The sequence below is a fragment of the Mya arenaria genome, chromosome 8 (genome assembly GCF_026914265.1).
Source record: "Mya arenaria isolate MELC-2E11 chromosome 8, ASM2691426v1".
NCBI lineage: Eukaryota > Metazoa > Mollusca > Bivalvia > Myida > Myidae > Mya > Mya arenaria.
In genome coordinates, this window is record NC_069129.1 from 54,000,912 (window position 1) to 54,011,115 (window position 10,204).

The window sequence follows — 10,204 nt, forward strand, 5'->3', positions numbered from 1 at the left end:
ATATGTGGGACCGCTTCAATAAAGATCTTAGTCGATCTAGCGTATACGTGGGGCCGCTTCAATAAAGATCTTAGTCGATCTAGCGTATATGTGGGGCCGCTTCAATTAAGATCTTAGTCGATCTAGCGTATATGTGGAGCGGCTTCAATAAAGATCTTAGTCGATCTAACGTATATGTGGGACCGCTTCAATAAAGATCTTAGTCGATCTAACGTATATATGTGGGACCGCTTCAATAAAGATCTTAGTCGATCTAGCGTATATGTGGGACCGCTTCAATAAAGATCTTAGTCGATCTAGCGTATATGTGGAGCCGCTTCAATAAAGATCTTAGTCGATCTAACGTATATGTGGGGCCGCTTCAATAAAGATCTTAGTCGATCTAAAGTATATGTGGGGCCGCTTCAATTAAGATCTTAGTCGATCTAACGTATATGTGGGACCGCTTCAATAAAGATCTTAGTCGATCTAGCGTATATGTGGAGCCGTCAATAAAGATCTTAGTTGATCTAGCGTATAAGTAGAGCCGCTTCAATAAAGATCTTAAGTCGATCTAACGTATATGTGGGGCCGCTTCAATAAAGATCTTAGTCGATCTAAAGTAAATGTGGGGCCGCTTCAATAAAGATCTTAGTCGATCTAGCGTATATGTGGAGCCGTCAATAAAGATCTTAGTCGATCTAACGTATATGTGGGACCGCTTCAATTAAGATCTTAGTCGATCTAGCGTATATGTGGGGCCGCTTCAATAAAGATCTTAGTCGATCTAGCGTATATGTGGGGCCGCTTCAATTAAAATCTTAGTCGATCTAGCGTATACGTGGAGCCGCTTCAGTAAAGATCTTAGTCGATCTAGCGTATACGTGGGGCCGCTTCAATAAAGGTTTTAGTCGACCTAGCGTATATGTGGGGCCGCTTCAATAAAGATCTTAGTCGATCTAACGTATATGTGGGACCGCTTCAATAAAGATCTTAGTCGATCTAGCGTATATGTGGGACCGTTTCTCTTCAATAAAGATCTTAGTCGATCTAGCGTATATGTGGGGCCGCTTCAATAAAGATCTTAGTCGATCTTGCGTATAAGTGGGGCCGCTTCAATAAAGATCTTAGTCGATCTTGCGTATATTTGGGGCCGCTTCAATAAAGATCTTGGTCGATCTAGCGTATACGGGGGCCGCTTCAATAAAGGTCTTAGTCGAACTAACGTATACGTGGGGCCGCTTCAATAAAGGTCTTAGTCGATCTAGCGTATAAGTGGGGCCGCTTCAATAAAGGTCTTAGTCGATCTAGCGTATACGTGGGGCCGCTTCAATAAAGGTCTTAGTCGATCTAGCGTATATGTGGGGCCGCTTCAACAAAGGTCTTAGTCGATCTAGCGTATACGTGGGACCGCTTGAATAAAGATCTTAGTCGATCTAACGTATATGTGGTGCCGCTTCAATAAAGATCTTAGTCGATCTAGCGATATCAGACCGTAGATTTTCATATTTCGGGTCGGAAATTTATGTTTTTTTGGCTTAAGCCGTTACTAACGGTTAAAGAAAAAACCCCATAAAACATCATGTTTTGAACTTAAATATAAAAATGTACGATCTATTTTTTGGTCAGCAGTCTTACATAACTGGTTTCAACGGATTATTGCAAAAATTGGCTCGTTCTAAGACAACAGAAAAAAGTTGTTAAAACGTTCAATCTGTGAGGGTGCAGTTTTAAAGGGGTCAACTTGTTAACGCGCATTCGACAAAGTATCTAAACATCTTAAGAACAAGAGTTTGAATAACATATGTTATGAGTGTCACAAATAAAATTGAAAAATGAACTTGAAAAAAAATGAAATACCCTGTCGCTAAACTTACCAATACAGCTCTCAGTTCCATCAATTGAGAAATCTTTAAGGGTAAAGGACAGTAAAAGTAAAAGTTTAAATATCAGATATATTTTCAAGTTCGTTCTTATACCATTTTGAGCCAGACAAAACAGCTTTTTCGTACGTAAATAGATGCCTGTGGTGTAATATGAACAAGACTGTCTACGATAGATAAATTTATTAATGTTGATGAAAAATAATATATACGATGACAGAATTATAGTAATTCAACTATTACAGCTCAATTTCCTTGCAGACGTTTAACACAAAAAAACACCACTTTTTTTCAAAATAAGCCATAGCAATATTGAATAAAGAGGTAATATAAACCACAGGAACTTGAATAAGTGTTTGGTCTGAAATCATTTATTTATTAATATATTTCATTATATATTGTAACCAAATACTTACAAAAATAACAACTTCAGACAAACATATGGTCACTGATACTATATGCTATTAATGACCAGGTTTTTGTCCAAATGTTTTATTTTTTTTCAGTATTTGGTTATAAAAGGATTTGAATATATCATTTCAGCCCGAACACATTGTCAAATTCTGGTGATATAAACCTTATAAAAGTAATGCCATTCGAAGCTGCGTGTATTTCTTCGGTTATGCCAAAATGGTTTGAGGATAGGTGAGCGATTTAGGGTCTTAATGGTACTCTTGGAAAACCATTAAATCAAATGTTATATACCCTGACACACCAACCAGAAGAATAAATTCATTACATTTTTTTATGATGTACCAGGTTATATAAATTTGATTTTATGTTTTTCTAAGAGTACGAGTAAGGCCCTGACACGCCCACCTATCTTATCACTGTGAGGAAGTCATGTGGTTGCACATTTACACAGACATGGATGGAAAATCCGAACACTCAAATAATTACTTCACCCATCTTAAAGGGACCCACGTGTAAATTATGACGATAACGATTTTCTTTATCTTAGTTTAAATTGAGTTATTTTTCTTACTTTTATGAACATACAACACACAGCAACTTACAGATACGTATTTGAACATAATTTTGCAACTCCAAACTTAAACTTATTCAACTTCCATTATCGTTAAGTAATATCTAGAGCTATAAGTTGAAATTTTGATGATGTTTCACGTCGAAACAAGAATTTTGTTCATCTCTTAACGAAATTATTTTGTTCAAAATATGACCTTTTAAAACTCGAACTTGACCCTTCAAAATAAGTCGTTGTAATTACATGCGGTAATAATTACTAACAGGTTGATATTTCTCCGTAAATTAAGTTCTATGCAATAATTATAATACAAAAAAATACTACCATAAAAACACTAGCCAATACAGATTCATGTGATATTTCTCACGGTAAATAAATTTCCATACAATGGTTTTAATACAAACAATGTAACAATTAAAGCCTAGCCAATACAAATTCGTATTTAAGACATTAAAACGACTGGTTTTGGTATGTTTTATTTTATCAAGAAACAAACATATTCAATATTTTTCATGAGTTCCTGAAAATTAAAACACTTTATTGTGATAGCGTGATGGAATAATCGGGGCATTGTAATTGAAGAAAGGAATAACATAAGAAAAACATGGTTTATAGAACAGAACCGAACTGAACTGGACAGAACATTATTTTAGAAGTTCTCATAAATTCACGCCGCACAAAGAATACGGAGAATGTTAGTGATTAGTAATTATTGAAATCGTCCATGTCTACAGACACCTTGTGACGTTTCCCTCCCCAACCGAAGAAGTAGCCGTCATCATTTACGGCGGTCTGTGGTCGATCCCAGTGCTGCATATGTTGGGCAACAGGGGCTGGAAAGAAAAGTGACGAGTGAAGGTCCTCTAAGAATACATTTACCTTTAACACAGCTTCTCTACATATATATCTGAGTTTGCTACAATTCTAAAAATACAATTTTGTATAAACCACAAGCACATGTAACGTGCGACGTGAAACAAACAAACACCAGAGAACCGAGCTTTCTGGCGTAATGAAACAAACACCAACATATCCCTTCAGGGAAAAGCAAGCTCGACCCTGAAGGGGTCCACTGGTCTTCATATACACTAACTTCTCTATTCTCACATAGCCCGGCATTTGCTAATTTGCATATATTACATCCGGTATGAACGTACTTCCGTTTTATAAGGAATATTATTATGAACGCACCTCTGCCGCCTTCAGGGGACCGTTACACTTCAACCATCAGGAAAGCAGAGCTTTAAAGATTGTTGAAGTTCCAACTTACTATGCCTCACAGGACAGCTGAGCTTTTCAGCAAGTGCATAAAAGTGGAGACTATGAACTCACATCCGCTGCATACAGCGGACCGTTACATTACTTTCCCCTCCGAGAAGACTCGTCCCGAATCTTAGACTGGAATCGTATGGGTAAGGCAACTCCGTTCCGGCAGTTGCCATTATCCCACCGCCGCCACCATTTGTAACGTGCGACGTGAAACAAACAAATACCAGATAGCCGAGCTTTCTGGCGTAATGAAACAAACACCAACAGATCCCTTCGGGGAAAAGCATACTTGACCCTGAAGGGGTCCACTGGTCTTTATATACATTAACTTCTCTATTCTCACATAGCCCGGCATTTGCTAATTTGCAAATTACCAACCAAGTTTACATCTGGTATGAACGTACTTCCGTTTTATACGGAATATTATTATGAACGCACCTCCGCAGCTGTAGACCTCTGTCGCCTACAGGGGACCGTTACACTTCAACCATCAGGAAAGCAGAGCTTTAAAGATTGTTGAAGTTCCAACTTACTATGCCTCACAGGACACCTGAGCTTTCTAGCATGTGCATAGAAGTGGAGACTATGAACGCACATCCGCCGCATACAGCGGACCGTTACACACCGCAAGTTGTACGTTCTTTCGCGGTAAACTACTACCGAAATAGCCAACACAACTAGACACTTAATGCTGTACGCGTTTATATTACCTTAAAAACAACATGAACAAATAAATGATAAAACCAACGTCGGTAAACCAAACTGTAATGAAGTGTAATGGAATTGTTCAGCAGTGGAATTCCGACCTCTACCAATGGTATCGAGCTTTACCAGTGTATCGAGCTTTACCAGTGGGTGGCCGACCTTTATCAGTCATATCGATCTTTATCATTGGTATCGAGCTTTACCAGCTATATTGAACTTTACCAGCGATATCGAACTTTACCAATGATATCCGACTTTGTCCAGTGATATCGAGCATCACCAGTGATATCGACATTTACCAGTGATGTCGAGCTTACATGCAGAAATAAAGGAAAGAAATACAACGAACAGGCTTTAAGGCTTTGTACCTCGCACTTGCTAAATTTATGTGATTACGGTTTCTGGCTGGTACCTGTATGTTTAGGAGTTTCTTTTGCGCCTGGGTATCCGTACCAGACGATAAACGCATCAGTCACGCCCACACCCAGCCACACAATCAGACAGAGGCACAGAAAACGACACGGGTAACGAGTCATATCTTCTATCACTGAAACAAAAGAAGAGATGTGTTTCAAGGGGCCAAGTTGACCTAAATTTTGCATGACCCAAATTCGTATACGACATAAACTTCACATGAACACATATATGGGTGCCGAGCGATCGGGTAGAATCGGTGAGAGCTCGCCATCATACGCCGACATTTTATGTTGACGACTCAATGTTCAATGACGGACGACAGCGGACAATCACAGGTGATCGAACAAGATAACCGCCACATGACGCTAACGATCGTCCGTTATTTTCGGCAGGCCAATGCATTCTTTGATAAGTGTTAATGTTGCAGTGACTTTGACATTGTTACACACGGTCTGTCACTGGTCACTTTTGTGGATTTGTGTTGTTGGAAGACGTCACCGACGACGATAAGGGCTATGAAAAACTATTTTTTTCTAGGACAATTAGAAAACAAAATGAACATTTTGGTGCTTTTAAACACGATTCGAATCAACGAGCAATTTTTAATATATATATCATGCACATGTATGTAACGTTGAAATAACATACAACTAAATGCATTTATATACGTGTAATTCGTGTGTTCCTGTAATTGCTTACACTTATCAATGTTATGAAACATAAGCTTAACGACAAAAGGAGTGGAGGTGTACATTTAGTGCTTCATTTTTTTCAAATTAATTTTACTATATCCAAATTACATATAGCTTTCACATTTGTTTTTGACTAAATTGCATTAAATGTATCTTGTTAGCCTAATGATTTCCGAATATGTCATCCCATTATCAAATTTGCAACCTAATTAGTGTGAGCCTCATTTCACATTTTCTTATCACATATTACTCGTATGTCTTTTAGATTTGCTTCTGTAATTCAATTTGTAAAACTCCCTGCATTTTTAAATTTTTAATCAATTTGAATTAAAATCTTCCACGCGCTACAGGGAAATGTAACAAATGAGCTTTAGAGAAGGTTGAAAACCCACACTGAAATTATCATTGTAATGATAATGAATGTATTGTTTATTCCTGCTTAATGTTTATCACCACATGATATGAAATAATCTCTATTTTTTCTTGAGGTGGATATTATATAATATTCCGCCTGTTTACATCGCATCTCAGCTGTAACTTTATCAGAATTATAGAGCACCATGGGAATATGTACCGCGCACCATCATTGTCATCTCCATTCGGAACTTCTCGGCCATTTTATCGAAAACAACCTCGGATGTATTTGGACGGTTTACATACTCAAAAAGTGGCACGTTTAAGTCCGCTGCAAGTAGATCGCGTAGTAATTTTATTAAGCAGTTAAACTTTATGACTTTACTCTTGGGAATCTTAATTTTGTTTACAATAATTCACTTCACTGGCAATCAATTTATACTAAGATCAATAAATACAACTCTAAAACAATACATTTAATTAATGATATAATTCAAAAATTTACGGACTACTTCAACTGATGTACCGGCATACATCCGAGGCTGTTTTTGAAAAAAAAATGGCCGAGGAGCTCCGAATGTGTCATCTCATTATAGAAGCCAAGGTCACTTGGAGGTCAATGTTTCACAAAATAAATTTCGTGGCTACGCCATAACTTTCTAAATATTAATGGGAATTTAATCAAATTTCACAGCATTTTAGAGCACCATGGGGACATCTGTCGCATATAACACATGTGCTCTCATCTCAAACGTCACGGTCACAATGACACTGTTTCACAGCATGTATTTTAAAGCAAAAACTCGTGTATCAATTTTAACATTTTGCTATTAGTGCGAATTCATTCAAGCTTCACAGAATTGTAGAGCAACGTAGCACCACAGAAAAGTGTATTGCGCATACGAGCGTACTATTACCACGTATATCAAGGTGACGCACTATGGTGACACTGTTCGGAACTATTAATTTCATAGCAATACTTCGTGTCGAAGCTAACCAATAGTAATTTTTTAATCAAACTTCACAGCATTGTTGAGCACCATGGGTCGCACACATACAATTCTGATTATCATATTAAAGGTCAAGGTTAATTCTTAAAGGCCACTGGTAAATAAATTGATTATACTGCAAATGTTATGTAATGGCAATATATTTTTTTAGTGAGAATGGGAATTCACAGACTTGAAGAGCATGGTAAGATTGTTTGTTATATACCCTTGTAGGTTAATATTCTAGTGGCTAAATGTGGATTTGATAGCTACATGTGATTTCTCGCCCAAAGCTTTGTTTCTATTCATGGGATTTCAATCCATTTTATTCGCCATGCCCTACCCATAACGTATACCTATGCACATGATTTCAAGCCTGTCCTTGTGAAAGTGAATTACACATACATGTAACACCGGCATTCTATCAGCTGGAAATGTAACAGTGTGTGTATACCACGTGATAAATTGCGTCATAAATGCTACGTCGGAAGGCAATATTTTGCTTCGATTGAAGACTTAAAACAATGATAACTTTTCATTTTCTTTAACATTTTAAATGAAACATAGCGCAGTCTATGCAGCTTACGAAGCCCCGCCTTCGGTTTTTTACCAAATTTTGATTGAGAGTTTAGTTTCTTATAACACTTCGACAAACCTTTTCACGATACGGCCGTCTGACGGAGCACTGTCAAAACATTGTTTGGGAAACAGGTTTGTCGAAGTGTTTGATGAAACTAATCACCTAATCAAACTCCGGTTATAAAACAAAGGTGGGGCTATTTAAGCTGCATTGACTGGCCTTTGTTTCATTTAAAATGGTGAAGTAAGCGAAAAATTATCTTTAATTCAAGTCTTTATTTTAAGAAAAATATTGCATTCCGACGTAGCATATATGACGTAATTTATCACGTGGTATACACACACTGTAAGGTCACAGTAACTGATGAGTATATTATACGAGTACGTTGTTACTTCACTTACTATATATTGGATTTTTTTAAATCTTTATTTTGAAATATCTGGCTATCCAAAACGGGGGTATTTGTCACATTCGAGTGACAGCTCAATTTTGAAAAATAATGATCTAATCGCGGCCTTTCGTGTCGTAAACTTCACGCACAGCATGGATAATTGTTCAAACCGTTATCGTGGGGCATGGAATTTTATTACGTTTCATACTTTAACAGGGTATTTGAGACATTTAATGCACGGAAAATCATTTTTATGCAAATCAGGAGATAAAAAAGGCTTTGTATGGTGGCTGATTTCTGCAACTTCATGCAGCTACTGAAACTGCACGGCCAAGCGGACCCTACCATCCTGTCATGGATCGAGAAGAAATCGGACAAGTATACTTCTCCGCCCATCCAGAATGAGATTATTCAGATCATGGCACTAGGGATACTTACAAGGAAGGTCGCCCATAGCGTGCTTGAAGATGCGTTCTTCACGATCATGGTGGATGAAACCACAGACGTATCCAACCGAGAGCAGGTTGTGCTAGTACTGAGACATGTGGACAGTGAGCTAAATGTGCAGGAAAATTTCATCGGACTATATGTTGTGCCATCCATCGATGCTCAGACCATAACCAATGTAATTAAAGACACTCTACTACGCATGATACTGCAACTATCCAAGTGCCGTGGGCAGTGCTACGACGGAGCCAGTAATATGTCAGGCACAAAGCGTGGGGTCGCCACAAACATCACCGCAGAAGAACCAAGGGCCATCTATACACACTGCTATGGATATGCTCTCAACTTGGCTGTTGGTGATACAATACGCGGCAGTAAGGTTATGCGGGACTCACTGGACGCATTACATGAGATTTCTAAGCTTGTGAAGTTCTCACCCAAACGTGACGGACAGTTTGAAGAACTGAGAATGGAGATGAGCCCCGACACGCCTAGATTTAGAGTGTTGTGCCCGACACGATGGACTGTTAGGGCGGAGTGTTTGAAAAGTGTCTTAGATAATTATTCTGTTCTTCAGAAATTGTGGGATACCACCTATGAGACCACAAGAGACACTGAGACCAGAGCACGCATTGTTGGTGCGAAAAGTCAGATGGTCGCATTTGACTTTCTCTATGGTGTGACACTTGGGTATGAACTGTTAAAGCATAGCGACAACCTAAGCAAGGCTCTTCAATACAAAGACATGTCAGCTTCTGAAGGTCACGATCTTGCCCATGTGACAGTGTCTACATTAAGTAAACTACGCACCGATGACGCATATCATCAGTTCTGGGGATCAATTGACACCAAACTCGACAACGTTGATGTGAACGAACCAACACTACCCCAGGGATGTAAATTGCCAAAACGTTACGAAACGGGCGACGCCGACTACGAGTATCCGAATTCACCAAAGGACCTATATCGCCAGCAGTACTTTGAGGCGTTGGACATGGCGATTAACTGTATCCAAGATCGGTTCGACCAACCAGGATTCCGGCTATATACACGTCTACAGGACTCACTTCTAAAGAGCGTTGTAGAGGACCCTACCGCAGCTGACGACATCCAGCATGTCATGGAAGTATACAAGGGCGACATCAACGAGGTAGCGTTTGGAACCCAGGTAGATTCGCTCCGCACTCTCCTTTAGCGCAGATACGACGACCTCAATTCAGTGACATTGTGTGACATTTAAAGTGATTCGGGACATGAAGCCTACATCACGGCTGTTGTTTTCGGAAGTTGTGACTGTCCTTAAGCTTGTACTTGTGATGCCAGCAACGAATGCTACCAGCGAACGGTCTTTCTCGGCACTTCGGCGTCTAAAAACCTACCTGCGCTCAACAATGACCCAGGAAAGACTGACTCATTTGATGATCCTTCATGTCCACAAGGAGACTACTGACATTATGAACTTAGAGACTGTGGCAAATGAGTTTGTCAGTAGTATGGAACACCGAGTTTCCAT

The 10,204-nt window shown here is 39.0% G+C and overlaps 1 protein-coding gene across 1 annotated transcript; it reads left to right on the top strand.

The window, feature by feature from the left end:
* Positions 1–8,527: 8,527 nt before the first annotated feature.
* LOC128244355 (zinc finger MYM-type protein 1-like) lies at positions 8,528–9,886 on the top strand. The gene has a single exon (XM_052962370.1). It carries the CDS (start codon positions 8,528–8,530, stop codon positions 9,884–9,886), a length of 1,359 nt encoding a protein of 452 aa, XP_052818330.1.
* Positions 9,887–10,204: the final 318 nt, after the last annotated feature.